The sequence below is a fragment of the Colletotrichum paranaense genome, assembly GCF_030867605.1.
Source record: "Colletotrichum paranaense strain IMI 384185 chromosome Unknown Scaffold_3.1, whole genome shotgun sequence".
Classification (NCBI taxonomy): domain Eukaryota; kingdom Fungi; phylum Ascomycota; class Sordariomycetes; order Glomerellales; family Glomerellaceae; genus Colletotrichum; species Colletotrichum paranaense.
In genome coordinates this window covers 2,979,279-3,002,135 of record NW_026848961.1, presented here as the reverse complement: position 1 = coordinate 3,002,135, position 22,857 = coordinate 2,979,279, and the positions used below count along the sequence as shown (strand labels likewise).

The 22,857-nt window shown below is 51.0% G+C and overlaps 9 protein-coding genes across 9 annotated transcripts; 5 read left to right on the top strand and 4 right to left on the bottom strand.

Annotated features, from left to right (window-relative positions):
- Window positions 1–1,533: 1,533 nt before the first annotated feature.
- On the top strand, window positions 1,534–2,731 carry CPAR01_04585 (glyoxalase; the record flags this gene model as incomplete). Its single annotated transcript, XM_060488865.1, has 5 exons — window positions 1,534–1,947; window positions 2,000–2,152; window positions 2,212–2,462; window positions 2,536–2,645; window positions 2,700–2,731. The coding sequence occupies 5 exons, from the start codon at window positions 1,534–1,536 to the stop codon at window positions 2,729–2,731; spliced, it is 960 nt and encodes a 319-aa protein (XP_060353071.1).
- A 1,591-nt stretch (window positions 2,732–4,322) lies between these two features.
- CPAR01_04584 (5'/3'-nucleotidase SurE) lies at window positions 4,323–5,299 on the top strand (the record flags this gene model as incomplete). The annotated part of the gene is made up of 2 exons (XM_060488864.1): window positions 4,323–4,503; window positions 4,575–5,299. The coding sequence occupies 2 exons, from the start codon at window positions 4,323–4,325 to the stop codon at window positions 5,297–5,299; spliced, it is 906 nt and encodes a 301-aa protein (XP_060353070.1).
- Window positions 5,300–8,320: 3,021 nt separating this feature from the next.
- Window positions 8,321–9,283, top strand: CPAR01_04583 (uncharacterized protein; the record flags this gene model as incomplete). The annotated part of the gene is made up of 3 exons (XM_060488863.1): window positions 8,321–8,397; window positions 8,484–8,966; window positions 9,022–9,283. 3 exons carry the CDS (start codon window positions 8,321–8,323, stop codon window positions 9,281–9,283), a joined length of 822 nt encoding a protein of 273 aa, XP_060353069.1.
- A 251-nt stretch (window positions 9,284–9,534) lies between these two features.
- Window positions 9,535–11,426, bottom strand: CPAR01_04582 (uncharacterized protein; the record flags this gene model as incomplete). Its single annotated transcript, XM_060488862.1, has 3 exons — window positions 9,535–9,737; window positions 9,783–9,976; window positions 10,114–11,426. 3 exons carry the CDS (start codon window positions 11,424–11,426, stop codon window positions 9,535–9,537), a joined length of 1,710 nt encoding a protein of 569 aa, XP_060353068.1.
- Window positions 11,427–11,991: 565 nt separating this feature from the next.
- CPAR01_04581 (uncharacterized protein) lies at window positions 11,992–13,587 on the top strand (the record flags this gene model as incomplete). The annotated part of the gene is made up of 1 exon (XM_060488861.1): window positions 11,992–13,587. One exon carries the CDS (start codon window positions 11,992–11,994, stop codon window positions 13,585–13,587), a length of 1,596 nt encoding a protein of 531 aa, XP_060353067.1.
- Window positions 13,588–14,671: 1,084 nt separating this feature from the next.
- Window positions 14,672–16,300, bottom strand: CPAR01_04580 (uncharacterized protein; the record flags this gene model as incomplete). The annotated part of the gene is made up of 4 exons (XM_060488860.1): window positions 14,672–15,118; window positions 15,734–15,869; window positions 15,933–16,120; window positions 16,190–16,300. 4 exons carry the CDS (start codon window positions 16,298–16,300, stop codon window positions 14,672–14,674), a joined length of 882 nt encoding a protein of 293 aa, XP_060353066.1.
- A 1,114-nt stretch (window positions 16,301–17,414) lies between these two features.
- Window positions 17,415–18,321, bottom strand: CPAR01_04579 (uncharacterized protein; the record flags this gene model as incomplete). The annotated part of the gene is made up of 2 exons (XM_060488859.1): window positions 17,415–17,594; window positions 17,647–18,321. The coding sequence occupies 2 exons, from the start codon at window positions 18,319–18,321 to the stop codon at window positions 17,415–17,417; spliced, it is 855 nt and encodes a 284-aa protein (XP_060353065.1).
- A 405-nt stretch (window positions 18,322–18,726) lies between these two features.
- CPAR01_04578 (fumarylacetoacetate hydrolase) lies at window positions 18,727–19,687 on the top strand (the record flags this gene model as incomplete). Its single annotated transcript, XM_060488858.1, has 2 exons — window positions 18,727–19,014; window positions 19,109–19,687. The coding sequence occupies 2 exons, from the start codon at window positions 18,727–18,729 to the stop codon at window positions 19,685–19,687; spliced, it is 867 nt and encodes a 288-aa protein (XP_060353064.1).
- A 435-nt stretch (window positions 19,688–20,122) lies between these two features.
- On the bottom strand, window positions 20,123–22,144 carry CPAR01_04577 (uncharacterized protein; the record flags this gene model as incomplete). The annotated part of the gene is made up of 2 exons (XM_060488857.1): window positions 20,123–21,626; window positions 22,020–22,144. 2 exons carry the CDS (start codon window positions 22,142–22,144, stop codon window positions 20,123–20,125), a joined length of 1,629 nt encoding a protein of 542 aa, XP_060353063.1.
- Between the last annotated feature and the right edge of the window lie 713 nt (window positions 22,145–22,857).

Below are 22,857 nucleotides of genomic sequence, written 5' to 3'. Positions count from 1 at the left end.
TCGCCTGTCTTCCTCCTTCTTATTGCCCGCAACAATGGTTAGCAATCGGTCGTTTAGAAGCATCTCGAAATTACATTCTATCGCGTCATCTGCTATCGACGTCCCCCGTGCCCACGGTGTGTATCTACATCACTCAGTAAGCAAAACACGAGCGTTCGGTGAGAACACGTCCTCCGTCCTAGCGGGCAAAAAGCATGTCTCGACGTTGGCCTGATTCGAACAGACGCTCCCGAAGGAACAAGATTTCTAGTCTTGCGCATTAGACCACTCTGCCACAACGCCAGATGAGGAATCCGCTTTCAAGCGGGGATGCTGGAAAGGGCGCTTCCATGAGCCCAAGGATGGGACTTGCGTTGTGTGGTGGATTGGGGCTTCGTTTGGAGAGGGTTGTGATACACTCAATAGGGCGGTGAAGAGGTAACGCTCCAAAGGGACCCATGTCTCCTCTCCTATGCTAACTGGCGTCGGAGCTTAGTATCCTTTTTCGGAAGAGGGCCGGCTTGACCTTCGGCTCCGACAGCTTCGAATAATGGCGATTCGTCCGGCCGGCTGGCCCACTCCCAAATGTCTTGAACCGATCTTGACGGGGCCGGCCGGGCATCATCCTGCAACATTGGCGGCCGGCGACGCAGGTTCGGTCAACACAACTCCCGGCAGCCGCCCCTGTTTGGTCCAACGAAACTTGACGCAGCATCCCGCGGATTTACGGACTTGCGGGTTTCTGTACCCCGCCGGCAACATGCCGACGATGCACCCCGCGATGGCAGTACCCCACGTCCTCATGATAGGAAGAGAACGATCAGATCGAGCCAGCAATTATTAGCTTGTTCAGTGAGTGGCTAAGTCCCGGCAAAGTATAGGAACCTGATTATGTGTCGATTGTATCCGTTCGGGACTACTTTTTGGCCCCGAGAGCTATGGCCATCCGTCAGAAAGTGTGTTTCGCCCATCCTTCACCGTGTGCCGAGGGAGCTCTGATACGTGACGACTCATCCGGTAGGCTCATTCGGCACTTGAATTGAAGGAAAAGGATGTTTTGTTTTATTTCTCAGTCGATGTATGGTGATACTAAGAAGATGATAGGCAGCTCCAGCCTTGGCACGCCGGGCCTGTCGGGATTATCTTGAGAAACATCCTAGTGCAAGCCAGGACTTTCTCCAAACGCCTCGACCCCCGAACCGCCGTCTGAGTTTCGGCACCGCGCCATCTGAAATTACACCATAACAGCGCCCAAGAATAGGGGACTTGCAGCCACCACAACTCCTTTTACGCCGGACTCTGACGCCTCCAGCGCAAGTACCGAGTGTGCGTGACGTCCGATGGACTGTAGTGGGGTAGTGCGGGGGAACAAACATGGCCAAATCACCCATCCAACGGCATTTCCGCCGGTGAGATGTCAGCTCCAAGTCTAAATATAAGGCGGCTTTGTCCCTGCTTGCTTTACAAGCGACACCCGACGCCAAAGCTTCGTGCCAACAGCCAACCTTTCTCTACAGGTCTTCGCAGTCACAGCACCGACAAGCTACGCCCACCATGCCCGACCGGAAGATCCAGCTCGTCCGCCTGGCGCACGTCTTCTACAAGCACAAGAACATTGAAGAAGCTCGTAAATTTTACGACGACTTTGGCTTTTACGAACTCGAGCGCAAAGGGAACAAGACATTCTATCGAGGCTATGGTACCGAGCCCTTCGTGTTATGCGCCGAAGAGGCGGAGGAGGACGAGTTCGGAGGTCCGGCCTTCGTTGTGGAGTCTCTGGAAGACCTTGAGTACGCGTCCAAGACATTGCCAAGCGCAACAGAAATCCATGATCTCAAAGACGTGCCGGGCGGCGGTAAATGTGTGACGTTCAAAGATCCCGTCGACGGCTGGCCACTGCATCTGGTGTACAACCAGACGCCAATTGAGAAGAGGGATCCAGGATTTCCGAATCTCAAGTTCAACTTCGTGAGCATAACATATGAGGACATTCAGGGAGCTCATGCTGATCAGAAAACAGCCGGAAGAGAAGCATCGCGATGTCAACAAGAAGCAGCGTTTCACCAAGCGCCCAGCACCGGTTCACAAGCTGGGCCACTTTGGTGTGTGTCTGACCAACTTTGACAAGGCATACGAGTTTTACACTAGCAACTTTAACCTGTACCCAAGCGAGGTGAGATTTTCAGCCGTGCCAAGCCAGATTGCAGCCATCCTGACATATACGATGTGCAGCTCGTCCACGCCCCTGACAATAAGGACAAGAGCGTTACCGTGTTTTTCCGCCTAGCACGTGGCAAGGAATTTGTCGACCACCACTGCTTCTTCTTCCTTGAGGGCCCCAAGTTCCACGTCCACCATTCCTCGTTCGAAACGCACGACTTTGACACCCAGGTGCTGGGCCACGACTGGCTGAGAGAGCAGGGTCACAAGCTTTGTTGGGGCGTAGGCCGCCATATAATGGGAAGCCAGATCTTTGATTATTGGTGAGTTAGCGATGGGAACCCCGGTGGCTATCTGATAGGTGGAAAACGGCATGGAAAGCTGACAGGAGAACAGGTTCGACCCCTCCGGTTTCATCATGGAGCACTACGTTGATGGGGACCTGCTCGACGACACGGAGAAGACGCACCACACTCCCGCAGCGCCGGATAATCTACACATCTGGGGTGAGTTAGAACCGTACCCGAGAGATATAACCTATGCTAACAGATGTGGTACAGGTCCGGAGGTGCCTGCGACTTTCCTGGCGTGATAGCAGACAGAGTCTCAGTGTCCTTCTTGTAGCAAGAACATGTATTGTAGTGCATATAATTGCGGCACAAACTTCTAGCAATCCATGGGATATTTTGACCGCCTTGCACCACTTCGAAATATGATGGCATACAGTGGTCCACCCTCGATTCGGGGAATCTGCCGCATCGTTGCGAACATTGAACATTGTTGGAGTGCAAAACTCAGATTCCTACACTTTCTGCCTGTGTCTTACTTGATCTTGGAGTTTACAAGCTCTGGCTCACCACACGCAGATACCAATACAGGAAACAGCCTCGCTCTGGCCGAGCATCTCTTCGGTGAGGTACTAGTTTTACGTCACTCCGAGGAAGATGAGACGAGACGGGGAGTGGCTTCGCTGTGGCTTCGCCCCGATCGACCAGCTGACGAGCACAGGCCGATTGTCGAGCTGAGAGCTGGCTATTTGGGGGTGCCGCGGTTTCTAAAAGTTGCCAATCTTTCTTTGCGGCTGCGCTCTAGTACTACTATTCTGAGGAAACCTGAGGTCCCGAAGAAAAGAGATTCCCGGTTCATGACGCATTGTCAAACATCCACAAAATAGAACCATATCGAAGACCTATGGCAATATCATCTCGGAAGTATCGGTCGATATCCGACCCTCGGACGAAATCAGTTTCCAAGCGACGGTCACATACCCATTTGATGCACGAAATTCGCAACCAAATCTAGGAATAATTAGACTTTCCGCACCTCCCCACGAACATCAAATACAAGCAAGGACTGCATTGAAGTAATCGACCGAGGTGCCTCAATGGCGGGGTTAATTCGACTGCACGTTGAAGCGATGAACATGTGCCCCTGCACGACGAGGCAAGCTTCTTTACAGTAGAGGAAAAGTGACTAACGAACCCTTGTCCTAGTCTTCCCGTTTAGCGTCGCATTTTCCATCGGCACTGCCTCCCTTTTGCGGCACCGGTCGCCGGCGCAATGTCAAGATCCAACGGCCAAGAGGCCCACGTGTTCGAGCTTAAGCACTTCGACAGGTCTTCTCGCTTCCTGGCTGGCTGAATGGGCCTACAACAAGGAGGGGCGATTGACGAGCTGCTGCTATACTGGGGCGATGGTAAACAAGCTTCGGCTGTCTCGGTTGGCCCTTTGCCTCTTTGGGGCAGGTTTCACTGATTCAGGGGCGCATCGGCGCATTTGACAGCCATTGGTGTGCGGGGGTTAGGGTGATATTGCGGTCGATGATCACCTCGCCGCCTGCAGCTCCCATCGGCCAGCTTCACATCGCAACCGGGGTAGACGGAAAGCTGAAGCCTGAAAGGCCTCCCTCCCCCTCTTTGTCTGCGATCCAGTGGCACGTGTCAGACGTGGTTCGCACAAGATGTTCCTGAGCGGCCCAGGGGTGAGCCTTGGGCAACGAAGTCTTGATTTGCCTCTTTACTTAAGGTTGACGACTGCCACACCCATCATTAGAAACATGGTCTTTTGATTCCGCATCCTCACGCATCTCGCCGCAAGCCGTTCGCTCTCCAATCCACTCCGCACCTCCTTCTCACCCCCGGACAAGGACTACGAGCTACTCCGTGTACCAATTTCACATCACGATGCGCGCTGACACCGCATTTGTGTTGCTTGCACAGGCTCTCGCCGTCCAGGGCGTGCGGGTCGTCCAGTCCAACGACGACGGGTGGGCAGAGCTCTACGTTCGCTCTTTCAACGATGCGCTGAAAGCCTCCGGCCATGACGTTCTTCTCTCGGCACCTGCCGAGAACAAGTCCGGCTCCAGTATGTATAATCAAACTCATCCGAAGGTTCATTCACAAACGCGACGTCCACTAACACTAAATCCATCACAGGTTCCCTCGACGTTGAGCCGAGCCCGCGCACTAGCGCTTGCCAGTACAACAGCTGCGCAGCCAACAGCGGACCGGTCGGCTTCAATGAGACCCGTAAGGACCTCCGCTGGGTCAACTCGTACCCGGTAACATCCATGCGCTACGGTATCGAGCAGTTTGCTCCAGAGCAATTCAATGGTGCCGCCGTAGAACTCGCCGTCTCTGGCCCTAACGTCGGCTCCAACCTCTGGCTCCAGGTCCCTTTCTCGGGCACTGTCGGTACCGCTGTCTATGCTTCAGGCACGAAGGGCATTCCCGCCATCGCCTTCTCCGGCTCTTCGGATGGCACTCTCGCGTGGAACACACAGCCTGTGCCCGCGCGGAGCACGGTATACGCCGAGCTCGCGACGCGGCTGGTTGATAAAATTGTGAGCGGGGGCGCTCCGTACCTGCCGGAGAAGACATGGTTAAATGTCAATTTCCCGAAGGTCAGCGACACGGAGTGCAACGACCCGGACCAGTTCAAGTGGGTCTTGAGCCGGATCAACCCGGGGCTGCTGTCCGGTCCGGATGTGAGCACGTGCGGTGACGACGCGAGGTTGCCCGAGGAGAACACGGTTGTCGGTACGGCGGGATGCTACATATCCGTGAGCGTGGGTGATTCCAACGACAAGACGACGGCGTCCAAGGAGAAGCAGCAGCCTGTGCTGGATCGGTTGTCTGGCTTTTTGTCTTGCCTGCCTTGAATCGATTGAGAAGTTCCGTCTCTTGAACAAGCAGGCCGTGTATTAGTGTGATCCTTAATGAACACATGAATGATACAGATCCATGAGTGTTTTAGGCTGCGGGGGCGTCGACCGATCGCTGTCAGTTGCTTGCCCTCTGAGAGAAGAGTTTCAACAAGACTCGGTAGGCATCACTTCTGCGTGAACATACTTTGGCAGGGGAAGTCGCCACATACTATATAACTCCAGTAATGGCTAGTCGATACGAAAGCTGTATCCCACACACCCGTATCACGCCCACGACCCAGAACGGGATATGCTCACATCGGGCACAGAGGTACGACTGAATATTGATGCGATTTCTGGGTGAGTAATCTCCATGAAACCCATGGACGATGTCTAGTACAACCGCTCAGTGTACTGTTTATCATCGTCCTCTATTCCGATAGTATTACGTGCGGAATAATGCTGGGTAACCGCCTGATACAACATGACATTGTTTAGAGAGTAGTTCGGATATCGATAGGAACCTGGGACTTGTTTGCCTTCATAGCTATCGCCGCAGTCGCCCTTGAGCATGAGCTACCTCCTTTTTACGGTGTGGAACACCGTCCTCCTGGATTTCCTCGTGGATCCATGCCCTGCTGCTCTCCGACTTTGTTGCAACTATTGGCTCATTTAAATAGTCCTCTCCCCGGTCACTGTGACCACTGCAGCAAGCTTCAAATCATCAGATGATCTTATTTGCCAAGCGTCTATTTCTCTGTCTACCTATATAAAATGAGCCAGCAAGAGATGGGCTTGGCGGATGTCTCCTCTGAGCCTTTACTAGTCAGAGGGACATGGCCGTGGCTGGCCGCCACATTCACTACAAATTCAATTTCAAGTCGGTAAGAAGTGAGTTTCCTTCCTTCTACTTATAGTTTCGGGAATCAGAGACTTTAGGGACGAAAAGAGGGATATGCTGGAGTAGTCGTTCACTGAAGTTGTTTACAAATCGTACTTTTAATTACACAATCTACCGCTTGATCTTGCTTCCTGTTGTGACGTTATTCTAGACGGAATACTGCGTGAGAAACGCCTGATATGGTATGATATGATGTTTGTTATTGATAGGCCTCGACAGTACTCGCCGCACTGTACCTTGGGCATGTGCCATCTTTTCTTCATAACATAGACAGCTACTGCTGGTGGCTGTGGTGTCCATTGCTGCTTGGCCCTTTCTCACATCAAGGGGGCGATGTGTACTAATTTATACTGACTTCGCGATCACATTTACTGCCCCAGGCAATCGACGCAGAGGCACACGCTTCACATGATACATCTTGCCCCATTTCTTTAAGATCTCTATCTCAATGATCAAAATATGTGAGCTACATCTCGCTTGTGACTTTTGCATTTAGCGGAGTTGATGCCCAAGACACAGTAGAATGCCCTCAGCACTTGTGAACATAGATTCACTTTTCCAGGTCCATGGTCATGACCATACTCTACTACTCATTTCTATTCTCTGTTCTGGCAATTTTCGTGCCAGAAAATACCTTGGAGACTGATTGATCTGCTTTAACAGGGTATAGAAGCCGGTTGAATGAGGTCGAGAACTGGAATCCCAGCTCACACACCCATGCCCTAGGTGTTGACTGCCTTCCGACCGCTATTGCTGGTGGCACTGTCCTCCGACCACTATTTTTGGTGGTAATGATTCCTGCTTGTCCTTCTTCACAAGTCCAGGCGGCGATGAGCATCCTTTAATACTGAATCTGAGGCTCACTTTGGCTACTATGATACGGGACAGAACCTGGGGGCTGGTGCCACTCATTGAGACTCGTGCCTTTACAAACGCTGTGTAATCTCAGAGCAGGAAGCATATAAGACGACTCGCCCAAGTTTTCTCGACATGTCTCTTAGCTTTGGGCAATTTAATGGTCAATTCTCTTCATCCATCGTCTCAGCGAAGCCTCGGAAGTGGCGGGGTCCCGGCATGGGTGGACTCGGTGGCGGATTGCATTGCTTCTTTTGAGCCCACAGGGAGGCGGCGATTGCGTGGCTTGATCGACTTCAGGCCCCGTTGTGTATGATGCCGTGGTGATTGTGATGTTTTTGGAATCCATTGTTGAAGAACTGTGAGGCGTGTAAGTCAAAGGAATTATGCGAGCGTATGTTACACCTACTTGGAGCACAAATTTGATCTTGGTACTGGATTGAGAACGGTTATAGATGTGAACAAGTGTAATGACTGGAATTATCTATTTCTCCCAGTCATTCAATGTTAGCGGTGATGTATTGTTACTCCCATTTATCTCCTATACCATCGAAGTCGACATCTTTGGTCCAATTCCTCACTCAAGGTTGCCCACTTCCCTCTTTGAAAACTAAGCCATCTCCGAAAGACGGGAACAGACCGACCGCAATCCATGGTCGACGGAAAGCTTGAGAGGAGCCCTCGCTTTCATCCTGAAAGGTTCGTGTGATCATGGCCTGTTCCGAGCACTTGTCCTCTCGCTCATCCTCAGGTCATAGGCTTTAGAGACCGCTTTGCCCACTGGAGAGATGCTTATGTAGCCAGATCGTATGATAGAGAACTAGATGTACTTGTGGGGAAAGTCAAATAGCCTGTCCATGGCCGTCAGTCTGCAGCAAGTGGTGGTGGGATTCTGGGCCCCTCCATTACACAACCATGCCAGGATTATTACCTCGGAATGTAAGCCAATCCTTGACACCGATGTCTCTGAATCATTCGCAGTCTGAGGAAAAAGGCCTCAGACCTAGGGCATACCGTTCCCGAGCTGACTTCCTACTTCACGATAGGTTCGGAAATTGCTTTGGGATCGCTATGCATGTCTTAATGCTGACGGTGAACACCGCATTTGCTGACGCGCTTGGCGTCAGCGGCACCTGGACTACGTAGACTAAGGTGAGTAGTAGCCCGGATAAAACCTCGTGTAGGACTTCCAGATTGCCTTCGCTTTGTGTCCTGACTGTGATAGCTCTCAGGCAAAATTTTCTAAGGAGCGACCTCAGCGTAGTTGACGTTGCAAGATCATGTCACGATACATCGACTGTCAGCCGGTGCACCCGAACCCTCGACCGAAGAAGGTCATCTTGTTGAGCTTTGGTCGGTGAGTGCCATCTTTGAATGCAAAAAATTCCATGTTCAACAAGATCCATCGCTACAAAATAACGGGGCTTAACGGGATCGTAATAGAAACGCCACATTGGGATTCTACTACGCACTCAAGATCCTCGGCTACAAGCCCTACCATCAGCTTGAAGTCTTCAAGAATGGCGTACCCCACGTGCGCATGATGAACGACGCAGTCCGGGCGAGCTCCCAAGGGATCGGCAAACCTTTTACCCGTGAGGACTTTGACAAGTTTTTGGGCGATTTCAATGCCATCACCGACATCCCCGCATGGTTCCTTGAGGACCTTGTTGCAGCCTACCCAGACGCCAAGTTTGTCCTCACGGAGCGTGATCCTGAGGCGTGGAGGAAGTCCGTGGCCAAGACTTTCCAGCCACTGGGCGAATTTTGGCTGTCGCCTATGATTCGCCTGGTCGGATTGTTTGACTCGTATACGTACTACATTAGCAAATTGACCTACAGCTTCGTCTACGTTCTCTATGGTGGGTATCTAGGGCCTGACAAACAGAAGGCTCAGCGCGAGGCCGTCAAGGTCTATGAGAGACAGTGAGTACGAGAATGGATGGGTTTATTTCCGGGCAACTTGCTGACTTACCCCCAGCAACAGAATGGTCAAGGAGCTTATTCCAGCGGATAAGCTACTCGTGATCAAGCTCGAGGAGGGACTTGGATGGGACAAAATTTGCCCTTTCCTTGGTCACGACATTCCAGATGTTCCTTATCCCAGGGTCAACGAAGCAGCAGAGTTCCAGGTCATGGTAATGAAGGACATGATAGCGTCGTGGAAGAAGACTGCTCTCAAGGTTGGAAGCTGTCTTGTTCCCTTGGTTGGGGCATCGATTTGGCTCTTGAGGCGATCTTAGTTGGGCTCATCTCACCACCAACTTAAGCCAGACGCCCCCACGAAGTGATTGCAACGAAGCACCGCTGTATCGGATCGATTCAAGCACTATCCTGTCCGCAAGACTTTCTTAACTTGACCGTGAAGTTCGACTGCCTGGCAAAAGATGAGCTTTGCATTATTGTCCAACTCAAATTAAATCCACTCAGTATCAATAGCGATTATACGCACACAGTAATGGGGCAGCCTAGTGTCGAGTCCTGAAAACCCTACCTAATACTTGAGTAGAAGAGTTGAAATATTCTTGTAAATCTCAAGCAAACTGAGGTTTTTGCCGATGCAGGTCCGTGGCCCAGCACCGAAAGTGAGAGACGCACTGATCATGCGTGACCTTCTGGTGTTGAAGTCGTCCTCAGACTCGTCGAATCTCTGGAGCCACCTATCGGGATCGAGCGATTCCAAATCGTCGCCAAATACTGGATGACGGTGTAAAACCTATGTATTGGCGCCAACTATCGTACTAGATGGATGAAAAGGCCCGTCTGGTAACTGAAGCCCTCCATCTGGGACGAACCATTCTAGAAGAAAGCCCCTAGGCGGATGGAGGCGGAAAGTCTCCTTGACTACCGCACTGAGATACGGGAACTGCTGGCTTTCTTTCCATTCGATAGGGAGAGATAAAGAGCCTGTTTTTTCGGGCAAGAAATGGTTAATTCTAATGATATTATCTAAGGTTTTAAAATGAAATACAAAAGTAATTTCCTTGTAGATAACAATAGTAATGTAAAGCCATTCATCATAGCAATTAACCTCTAGGCTAGGCTATAATGTATAAAAGTTAATCCTGCTTACCCTAGTGTCTTATTGAGCCAGGCAAACTGGTATCTATTCCATTCCTGCCCAGCTCCAACTTGGACGTGATACCCAGCTGTTCTATTAAAGAACTTATAAGTTGCATTATCGCCGAGTGCGTCCTTAACAAGCTCCGGCTGGCCAGCGAAGAACCCCTCGAACTCGGAATCGACGACAAGGACGGGTACGTTGATCTTCTCAACCACGTTATCAAGAGTGTACTGCTTGAGCGATTCGAGCCACAGATACGGGGAATGCTGTTTGAAGCACCACAATCCGTGTCCTAGACCCCAGCGCATCGTTGTAGGCACCTGTGGGCTATCCAAGAGCGGCAAGGCAGCCTCGTCAAATTCCTCTTGCTTGCCCGCAGCCAGGAGTTCCTTCATGTCCGGGGTCAGCTGACTGGCGTATCCCTCGTAGACATCCCACACGCCACCATTGAGAATAAGAGCCTTGATCCGAGGCTCAAACGCGGCGGCACGAGCGGCTAGATACCCACCCATTGAAACGCCAACAAGGACCAGCCGGTCTTCATCGACGAAGCAGCCTTTGAGATTCATCAACTCGTCTATCACTGGCGTGAGAACCTTCTCCCAATCAGGGATGAAACCAATGTCATCATTGCGGCGAACAGTGGGCTGCCCTGGCCCTTCGTAGGTCATAACATTCCAGCCACGGGCCAAGGCTGGTACAACGAACGAGTGGTAGGAGTCTTCCTGGCTAGCATCGTATCCGTTGCCGATAATCAAGGTTGGCCGTTTGACCCCGTCGGCTGCAGATGTGTACCAGATTGCTTCGATGGTGAAGTTGTCTGTCGGGATCTGGATACGTACGCCAGGAACGGGCAGTGTAGCAAGCGCCTTATCAAACGCAGCGCGTTGCTCGAGCCAGAAGCCATTGATACGTGGGTCCGTCCAGTTCGCATGGTTGTAGAAGTCGGCCTGACGGTAGTAGCTCGATGTAGCGAACCAGGCTTCCCGGACGTTCAATGGATCATACGCATTGTCCGCATCCTCGGCTTGCTTTTTGGTGGATTGAGCCAACGCGTGGAAGGTCTCAAGCCAGCTGGTGAAATTCCCGGCCTTGACGTCTTTCGCTGCGGCCAAGACGTCGTTGACGTCGCCAGCCCCGAACATGGTATTTCCGAGGGTGAAGAGCAGCTCGAAATGGAAGCTTTCATCCTTGCTCAAGAGGATGATGGGATCCTCTGGCTCCTTTGGCGAGAACGATGGCCCAGAGTCGCGGGAAAGAATTGCGCTAGAAGCTACTGTTGCCCCCAGGAGAACAGCACTGAACAGGGAAGTTGACTTCATTTTGGAAGGCACTCAGAAGTAAGTGTAGAGTAGAGAAAAAATGGATAGAGTTACTGGGGACGGTGTTGATCATGCTATGACATTGTCGGCGATGCACTGCCTTTTATCTTCATTTGCCTCTTCTCGCAATCCTTTTCAGCGAGAGCAACGCACAACCAGTTTACACCTACACTATGTACCAGCCATGCATCGAGCCTGTTTGCGATTGGTATTTCCCCAGTTGCGCACTCCCGGGAACCATGAGGCTATTATGAATGACGCGGCGACTAGGACGGATAAGGCAATTTCTTTGCGATTGGTCGCCTTGTAATGCTCTGCCACTCTCTAGTTCCAATCACCCCACGGCTTTCGCAAGTCTCATTGCTGACACTGCACACAAGCCTGGCTGATGAGGAGACCTGGACTCAAAGTCAACGATCTATATTTCGTTCGCAACGCTATCTAATTTTCGCATGACGGTATCGATAACTCAGTCCCTGGATGCGACGAATCGCAAAAAGAACCGGCCGCGTGGCGACTCTCAAGCAGAAGCGACATCAGTCCTGTCGATCATTGCGCAGCAGACATGGTCAATCATGGCCCCTCAAAGGGCTGCTCGACATGTCGCAAACGACGTGTTAAATGCGACGAAGACCGACCAAGCTGTCGTGAATGCCTCCGGCTGCGACGGGTGTGTGGAGGTTACGAATCACAGAAAAAGACAGGCGAAATTCGGTTCAAGGACCAGAGCACTGGTGGAAGGCTCCTTACGCCGACATCACGGTTCAGGAGCCCTCGCATGTTGACAACGCCAGAATGGACAATGCAGGCTGTCGTACCAGCAAGGATTTCCACCAGCGACGAATCATTCGCCGTCTGCTTCTTTCACACCTCGATCGCGGGCTTAGGACGCAGCTTTCGCTCGACCCAGGGTTTCCTGGAGCCTCTTCTCCCTGTCGTATCCAAGGAGCATCCGGATTCTGTCCTCTCGACCGTCCTGACTGCCGTGTCAACGAAGCTGTGGAGCTTATGGAAAACCCCAACCAATAACTATCGAACGCCTCATCCTCCGTTTACCAGGGCGCTGAGTCGCCTACGAGCAGCTCTTAATGATCCCCTCGAGCGGTCAAAGGACAGTACCGTACTCAGCGCCATCTTGATGCATTTCTACGAGAGCCTCGTTGCTCGGTCGACGCACCAGCATACCATGCGTGCTCACCAGGAAGGGGCTCGTGCATTGTTGGAACATGGCGCCGAGAGCGTCCCAGAGTCGGATTGCCGCGCATACTTGAGGAGATACCTGCGGCACTGTGACGTGTCGACATATATGGAAATGCAACCAGAGGACACCTCGAGCCTGGATGTTTGGTTCGATGCAGGGTGGGACTATTCTACGCCGGCCAATCCGAATGCAGTCTTGGACCTGATCGGGCTCTCGATTGCCGATTTGCAAAGGAGACTATCCACCTTTATGTGCGGGCTGGCCAAGAATAACTTAGATGATCTAACCCTCGCGACTTGGTGGCAGGAGGCTTCGTCTGTTAACGCACAGCTCTTGAATTGGATTCAGCTAGTGCCGGCCTCATGGCAGCCTTGCCAAGGGCTCGAAGAAGACAGCTTGAGTTACTTTGGGTCCTGCGATATATACCCGACCGTCCAGATTGCCACGATCTGGAATGTATGGCGCGTTTGCCAGCTCATGGTCCTGCGGATGAAATTCTATCTGCTTGCGAAAGCGCCCCCCGAGGCGCTGCAGCAAACTATCTTGATCGCTACCAAATATTCCAGTTTTCCAGATCCAAATCACGGCAGGAAGTTGGTGGACTCCATCTGCCGGTCCATGCCGTTTTACCTGGGTAACCGCCAAAATCACAGAGGCTTGCACGACTTAGCGGACCCTGCCATCAGAATCCCCAACTACCACGACCAGAACTTTGACGAAGCTACACGTATGCAGTATATCCGAGGGGACGAGGCAATGAGTCTCTCTGATTATAAGCAACATATTCTGATTCAAGGCCCTTCGCACGCACTGCTTCACTTGAACAGCCTGATCAAAGTGCTGTCAAAGGAAGGCGGAGAACTTATCTGTCGTCAGCTGCATAGGGACAAAGTCGTCTGGATCAAGGAACAGTTCCTCCGGGTCTGTGAACTTAACGACCCAGTCAGTCGTTTTAGATAGTAGTAAATGACACCACCCTTGTAATAAGTCACGCTTTGGTATGGGGTGATGTTTCTTATTAGCTCCAGGTTCTTCGAAACCCTAAGACTCAACGTATTACGACCCAGCGGTTATTGATCAGTAATAGCCTCACTCATTAGCCATTAATATACTAACATCGATACTGGGCCCACGGCGCACGTATTGCCCATGCTTTTCGTGCAATGCCAAGTGCGTCTCGCGGGCTCGTCCTCTGGCCACATCAATCAACTTCCAAATGTCGGTATGCTTGGCAAGGAAGTGATATGATGCAGGCGACAAGTCACTTGGAAAGTGGACCCAAAGGAATAGAATACATAATGTAGTGGATAAGCAAAGAAACGCTTGGCAGGTGAGGCCAGCCTCGACGATCAAGCATAGAAGATCCATACTCAAGGTGCAACGCTTAGCTACGAGTCAGCATGACTGATGGGGCATAAGGTGAGGGCGAGTTAAGTGCAAAAGACTCTGCTACGAACAAGTATAGGAAGAACATCCCCTGAATTGGAGTCTCGAATATGTTGCAAATGGCCGCTGTCTGCCTAAAAGCTAAATACCTTCTTTTGAATGTTCGCCTGTAGAGTCGGGATTCGGGGAAGACTGTGGGAACGGCCAAGCCCGGGAGAAGATACGGCTCATTCCCCGCGCGACACCCGATCTTATGGTCAAATTTGGTCATGGCAGGAATCAGTTCCCCGTCATAGGCCGAGACGGCACTCCTGCTTTGACCGCGCATGCCGGGTTGTCTTCACATGGATGGTAATTTGCAACCTTTGGGCCCCAAATGGGACAGTTCATTGAAATGCGTGTACTTTCAGTGTTTCCATCCTCCAGAACTATAGCGTTTCGAACCCCCCTCATTGGGAGGGGGGGGGGGGCTCAATTGGGCGTGCCGGTCATAGCTCCCGTGTCTGCGCCGCCTTTGATGTATCTACAATAATACTGATTTTCCTCCACGAGGCACTCAATGCTCGCTCTGGCATATGATGCCCCTACTCCTGTACTGTTTAAGGCTGAAAGAATGAAATCTTAAGACACTAGTGCTTTATCTCGTCTTTACAAACCACTACAAATTGTATCTCGGCAGAGTTTGTGACTGGCCAGCTTTCCAATGCTCGAAAGCATCGACACATTCCTCCAAGGCATCAAATCCCAGAATAACTTCGAGGTAGGCCGTGTCAGCGAGAGTGAAACCATCGAGTGAAGCTCCTCTAGGTTCAGACCTTAGCCAAGCATCCCTTGACTCCTGAATGGGGCCATCTGGCAAATGATATGCACGCTGATTTGACCTTGCTCCCTGAACGTTGATGGTGGTCCTAGACTTTCGTAAGTTCTCGTAGATCTCCAACATGCCCAGTACAGTGTCTCTGGTCCCATCATGATATAGACCTGAGCTCTCCAACTGCCCAAGCAGCTTTCCCAGAACAGCGCCATCTTCTACCGCCATTGCTGCGCCCTGCGCTTGATATGGCAGTGTTGGATGGCATGCATCGCCAAGCAAGGCTATGCGGCCCTGTTGAAATCAGTGATCACTTGCAGATACTAGGTCCGTAGAATGATTACCTTCCTCCACGATTGCAATTCTTCGTGGTGACACAGCTTCCATTTGAAAACGGACGGGACACATGACAGCATTTTTATCAGTCTACGTCGATCAGGTCAGTAACAATACTCCAGTGTAAGAGAATTTTCACCGGACCTTTCATCCCAGCCGACAAACAAAGCTCGCATCTCCTCCACATCCCCAGGCGCCTGTCTCATATCTTTGGGTATGTCATCTGGGCATACAATGACAAGGTTGAATACCTGTCCACCGCCGATGGGATAAAGAACACAATGCTTATTCGGGCCCATTCAGCATTTGACTGTCTTATGCTCGATCAAGTCGTCTATCCGAGGGTCTTTCAAATCCTTCATCTGCTGCAAGGTCAAGGTGGCTCGATATGCAAGGTCTCCCGTCTCAGACGGTGGAGAGGGTCGGCCAAGAATCTGATCCCTCGATCTTGACCAGAGACCTCCGCGGTATTAGTAAGGACATGTTTTGCCAGTCTCGGATCAACGTCAAGAAATAGCAACTTGAAATGTGGGCAGACTGACCATCGGCACCAACGACAACATCACCCCTTACGATTTCGCCAGTCCCAAGGCGCACACTTGAGTTTTCGAAATCGATCGCCACTGCCTCCGTGCCAAGTCGTAACTCTGCGCCAGCCTCCTTGGCCGCGCTCCATAATACACCGTGGTAGTGTGGTCGAGCAATAACCCTAAGAGAGGGCCAGACTCAGCTTCATCAGCAACGCACCTCGCCACCTCGGGCAATAACTGACATCCAAAGATCGCCATAGGATTGCTTCATCTTCTCGCCGCCTTCCATCTGATACAAGACCTTGCCATCTTTGTATCGAAGGTAGTCAATTGTATCGACCAAAGTGGCCTTGTCTAGCAGTTGGGGTACGAGGCCGAGCTTGCGAAGGATCCGGGCAGCGTTAGGTGGTATCTGTATCCCTGCGCCGACCTATTGAACTCACACTGTCAGTAGCCCCCTCAAGTCTTCAGCTTCAAGGTGCATCGGAATGGCACTTACAGGCTGTAAAGCAGCAGCTTGTTCGAGAACTACAACTTCGAGGCCTTCCCGACGACAGGATATGGCGCAAACCAGACCACCGATTCCGGCACCAATAATGACCACCTTCATTTCGATTCCAGCAAACTTACATGTATTTCAGGTATGGGTGTTCACTCATGAGGTGCGATCGAAGATGTCTGAAATAAAAGGAGCTGTGCTGCGTTCCCGAGCACGCATATATAGGACGGTTCCAGCAAAACCAATTCCTCGTCACAGTGACGCGTAAAGCTGATGGAAACGACTTGCCAAAGGGGGTAATGCTGACCGATGTCAGAATGAGCTCGGAACGATGGGTTGACCGCCATTGACCGAGCTTTGCCGATGCGATAGCTAACCGTAAGACGACTGACCCCATGACCATCACCCGCATTCTTCAAAGCTTCATCCCTGCAGTACTCGAGGGAAGGCGTTGAATGATCCTGCAAATCTGCCAACAAACCTGTTTGACTACGAACTTTCTCTGGAGGTTTGTAAGAAAAAAGGCTTCCACATCGCACATCCATGTGTCACATGATGGCAGAAACTATTACCTCGTTGCCGGCACAGAGGTAAACATCAAAATTTGGGATGAAAAGACCATGCGAAAACCTTAAGTTAGCGGTAATTTGAATACTTTTGTGTGCTCTTATTCTCCGTTCTATAGCCAGCGACCGGAAAGACTGGAGCATCTGTTTGTCCGATCAAAGACAGCCCTTACGAATAATTGTGCATACCTTAGGCTGGGAAAACCTGTCACCAGTTTCATGGAAACAAGTTTCATGCTAGGTAGAATCTTTGAACACGCTCCGGCAGACTCTTGAATTAGTCATCAAATAAAACTACATATGACTGCATGTGGCGTCTCGCATCGCTGCATCAGCTCAGTCGAACGCTCGTAACATAAGCACGCTTACTGCATGCTCACCTGCACTGCGTCGATTGAGACTTCAAGTTGCTGATGGCATTACGAGTTTCCCTGCATCCTCAATTCTGCCAGTCACAAAACCGAGAGGAACGTTTGGACCCCAAACATGGAGTGAATCTGGTGCTTCTGGAGACCGGGTAGCTTCAGTGTTCTCGTTGACCAGGTCTCCATCGCAATAATGTTCAAGAATGTTTCCCGATATATCAAACCTATGGCGAATATCCCGTTATTCCACCCTTCGGCACTTGTTCCTTGGAGTCTTGGGGATCGCGTTCATGCTTACCAGTAGTCAAATAGTTGGCTGCCCAAGACATGCCGTCCAATTCCCCAGCAGTTGGTGTAACCCTTCTTCAAAAGCCACTCGTGGCCGAGAGCTTGAGTATCCATATCATTAACCTCGAAGCTAGCGTGATGAACAAAAGGCGTCTGGCTAAACGGATGGGCGCCGAGGAAAAAGCTCTGGGTCCGTGATCAACAGATGCACCAAAGATTACACGGCTTTGCCACTTACATGGTGGTCAGTGAAAGTGGTTCCTCTATCAATGTGCATGAAGCAAGTCGTGTCTTTGTTTGTCCGAGGGTCGAAAACCGCGTCAGTAGGCACTAGGTTCATAAGGCCAGTGTACCACTTCAGCGTTTTCTCGTAGGTGTCCTTGGGGACCATGAATCCATAATGCCCCAGCTTGTGAATTGGACTAGGCCCGTAATTGAAGCGTTTGAAACGACCTTTTCTTGGCTTTTCGTCAACCAGATTGGTGGGGGGACTCTCGTCGTCAGCAATCCGGCTTTTGTCCACATTGCCAACATCGCTTCTTGGGGCCTGGCCGTGAATGAATCCAACATAGTACCCATTCGGGTCGACAATGTCTACTCTTTTACCACCTCCAGGACCTTTCTCGCCGTGAATGCCTGTAGCGTCAGGGTGATTCGCAGCGACCTCAAGGTCGTTCTCGTTCTCCACGACCCAGGTTGCGCCAATAAATGCGCGACGTGAGCCGGGAGATCTTTCAATTACATAGACGTACGGGTCAACACCGAAGCCGGCAAAATAGACACGTCCGTCCTGCCGAGCCAACTCTTGAAGGCCAAAGTCTTCAAGGAATTGGGCTGCCTTTTCGACGTCGACGTGCTGATACAGCACTGAGGCCAGACGAATGACCCTAATCTTCTGTGGTGATGAAGCCATGGGTGCGACACGCGACTAATGATAAGCTGGATGGGTTTACGGACAGTGAATCAGATTACGTGCAGGCTCTTGGATACTCAAAATGGCTGGTCATATATGTAGCGCAATGCACTAGATTTCCCAACGGGATTTCGCGGACTTATTGACCGATGATGTGCCGCGGCCTTGAACGGCTTTACCGCGAATGCCGCCTGGCTATTTGACCTGCATCTGCCGGAAGACACGGGCTCCTGCTGCCAAGGGACTAACTCTATTTGACGGTTCTTCCTTTCGCTATCTACAGATTCCGGAATGAGAGATCCTCACCCGATTCTTTACTCGGTTGCTCTTTCGATTAATTGCTACAGGCTGGGAAGTCTTCTTCCATATGCTCACCTAATTGCTCTTGGCGACTCACTGTTGACCATGTCTTTCAATCGACTTGTTCATTTTGAGGAAGATGGGAAGATTCACTATGGTGATATGATCGACTCTAGTGATGACAAGGGCTTCGATGTCTTGGAGCTGGATGGTAGCCCATGGCTAGGTCTAAAATCAACTGGTCGCAAGGTCAAAACTGCGAAGGTACTTCGTGCACCTTGCCCGATTCGGCATTTACTCACAATGAAGACGCTGCTTTTATGCCCCATTGAGGCCTGTCCCATCATTATCTGTGTAGGGCTCAACTACAAGCAACATGCAGAAGAAGCAAAGGTATGCATAATGCCCAAGTCCTGCCCTTGGCCCTCACACAGTGTAGTGTTCCCGAACTGAGAAAAACTTACTTACGTATCGACGCAACGTCTAGTCAAAGGTGCCAACCTTTCCCGTCATTTTCACGAAGCCTAGTGATGCTTTGGCGGGGCCTTTGGACGATATCAAAGTACATCCAGACGCTCAGATTCAACTGGACTACGAAGGAGAGCTCGTGGTCATCATCGGCCGCGATGCCAAAGACGTCAAGGAAGATCAGGCTCTCAATTACGTATTGGGATACACAGCTGGGAACGACGTGTCTGCAAGGAACTTTCAACTGCCAGATGCCTCTGGTGGACAATTTTGTTATGCGAAATCATTTGACGGTTTTGCACCTGTGGGCCCCGCAATCTGGTCAACCGAGTCGGTGCCAGATCCCCAAAAGCTTCATCTCACGACAACTGTCAATGGGGAGGTGGTCCAAGAGACGGGTACAAGTGACATGATTTGGTCGGTAGCCCAGATCATTGCCCACCTCTCTCGAGGCACGACTTTGCGGAGGGGAACAGTGATCATGACAGGCACTCCCTCTGGCGTCGGTTACTTTCGAGGCGCCTTTCTCAAGGACGGTGACTTGGTAAAAGTAGGGATCTCTGGACTGAAGAGAATCGCAAATTGGATCGTCTTTTGACGCGCAAAAGAACGGGATACGAAAGAGATGTCTGCGACGTTGTTCAGAGGCTCGACTCGAAGCAGTTGAACCCAAAACTATCACCGCATAGATATTCCAACTGCACAGGGGAGCACCAGCTATAGCACCCCTCAGACGTATTTGCGAGGAGTTGTGGTATCTCGCCCACATTTTCATCCAAACCCAATTCGATGTCGAAAAGTTCCCTCGGAGACTGGCAAGCGCCATGTGGCTCAGACGCTCCGTCATAGACAGATCCAACACCAGACTGTCGCATACCCGATCGAGTTTTATTTGTGGCTCTGAGTGACTCATTGTGCAGATTCAAATGAGAAAAGTAAATCTTGCAGTATTTTCTCAATGAGGATTGTTTCTCGAGGTTTCTCTTATATTCTATTGACTTGGAAGTCATCAGGCCTGCGAGAATCGGCACCATTAGAGTGAATGAATGGTCTCGATATAGAAACGGATGTACTCACCCAGCAGCACAGAACCTAGCTCCCAGAAAGTAGCAAAGTGGGAAAGAATTAGGGCTGAAAGCTCTTGGTTGCACGATGAACTTAGTGACCGCGACGAAGACGTTGATGGATAGGTGCGGGCAGAAAGAAGTGTTCCGGCGAAGAATGGGTGACTGAAGGCGATGTATTCGGGGTGCCAACGGTTGAGGATTCTCGAATAGTCATCTCCGATCGTCGCAACACCCGACGCCGGTGTTGCTGTCAGAACTTGTAAACACGCTTGAGTGTTTGCCAACATTAGATGCATGCCAATAATCCAATTGGCGTTCGCAAAAGTCCTGGCAGTGAAGACAGGCGGCTTAGTTTCCAGTCCATATCTTCGAGAAACTGCAAGAGAGAAGTAAGTTATTGAGCTAGCGAGATCGCTATATTCTCGCTGAGACTTCTGCTGGCCTGAAGCTGCCTCGTACGCCAAAGCCATCAGATAGTTGGCCACGAGGAACCACGCTCGCTCGTCTTTGTTCGGAGAGTCGAGCAAGACTCTCCAAACCTGTGTTGGATTAAGTGGAATGACCGGTGACTCGCATGGGTTGTTGGAAAACCACGCTTCATCGCTGACCGGGAGACGCACAATGATCCTTTGGCTGTTGAGTCCTCGCGGCCTCATTGAGAGGATTGAAGCGAACGTATCGATCTCCCATACGAGCCAAAATGCTCTCCTACGCTCCTCTTCTGCCGACCACTTTGTGGACGCCATTTCATTGCCGCCGTCTTCTTCGTCCATACAGCAGACGTCGAGGTCGTAAGCTAAGCGAACACATACCCCGGTGAGTATCCATGCTTGATGACTTGGGCCGGCCGTGTAGAGATAAAAGGCCAACAATACACACCCCTGTAAATATTCCAACGTTGTTTCGCTATCGGACGATCGCAGTCGGCCGTAATATTGAATCGCCCATTCGGCGAAATTATCCCCACGATTCGGTGGTGACAATCCCTGGAAGTACTCATTATTTGAGTGTCGCGCGGCGAGAGCAAAGATACCATATAACAGAAGGCCCTCTTCCAGCGACACCTGGAGTAACCTCTCTTTATGGAAACTACCATCGACAATGTACCTGGCGAAGAAGTTTGGTCGATGAAGCAATGGCAACCATGCTTGAATTTTATCGAAGTACAAATTGACGAGCTCTGTTGCCACTTCAGTAGGTATCTCGGTCCGGTATAAATTCTTTTCTGTGCTTTCTCCAGCACCTCTAGCTTCGATTTCGACTTTTCGATCAGCTCTGGGCTCGAGACAATGGCTTGTTGAGTTGGCGGAAGTACAGCCTAGGGCCACTATGGCGTCCTGCTCCGCATCGTCTCGACAAGTCCCAACTGATCCGGAGTAACTAGGGCTCGTAGCAATTGATTGATCGCTGCCTTGCTCTCTTCCTGGAGATTGGCCCGTAGAGCTTTGGCTTTTTGGAGTTTCGTCGAGTCTGGATTCAAGAAGGCTAACAAGATGTTCTATCAGAGGCTTAGTACAAACACAATTGACGTATTCGGGATGAAATTGGGTCTAACCAAGTCTTTGAGGGTCTATCACGTTTAAATCCTTCTGTTTTGCGGGCCGTTTTCGGAATTCGGGGGCTTTCCTTTTTGTCGGGAATGTACAAGACCCGCCTGTTCTCCGACAGAGACCGCAGATGGGTTGCCGCATATCGCCTACAGGTTCAAGATCAGTGACGTGGGTAGAAACGTAGGGAAATTCAGAAGTCCTTGCATACACCTTGTCTTCTTGCTGCGTTGGAAGAAGTCAGTACGATTAAGCCGGGAAGAGTAGGAGAAACAGTGATGTGACCTTAAGTCATACTCTGTAGGCGGCGACTTACCGTCGGCACTCGATACAAGCGCGAAATCCCCTCTCTGGGGGAATAGCTGCAATGATATTGCTGTCTTTTGAGACCCGGGCATCTTTTGTCGGTCCTAAGCCAGTGATATTTGCTTCGGCCTCCATCTGGATCAAGCCTGTGCAACGATAACGATGCTGGAGGAGACGTTCGCGACTCTAGAATTGCAAGTCGTATGCAGTCAGGACAAGAATAGCCCCGGAAAACGTAAGGCTTTGGGCGATATGGAGTGGATGTAAACGACGCTTAGAGGACGACGATGAACATGTCGATGTATGAATGAAGCAAATTCATGTAGCTTGGAGATGTGCCCCGCTGGCTACCCCAGATTCCAGGTGAGGGGCCGCCCGGGGTTTACGGGATGTGATGCAGGGGCTGCTTGGGCACAGGTCGCTTCAACGGGAGCTAGACCGGCAACGCATTCCTCATGGGGTAATCAAAATCGACCCTCTTTTACATGTATCATCTACCTTGGACCTAGTACACTTTCAAACAAGTTATTCAACTTCAGCCATCTGTGATGCTCCGGTCTTCTCCTGACACCCTCTCAGCATCTGCAAGCCTGCATGGCACGCCTCAACATGAAAAGGTATTGATAGTATGCAGCTGCTGACTGAAAATGCCATTATACGGGAACATGTCGAGATGATTGCTGAGAACCTCTGAGCTTTAAAGTTTCTGAGATGGCCACACTAGGTACTCCGTACTTAGAACTCAGTATCTGTGTGGGGACGGTCAACCACGGCGTTCCGAATTGCCGTCCTTGGGGGGCACGTTGACTAGGCACGTGCGGCCAAGTGAAGGACCTTGGACAAGAGTT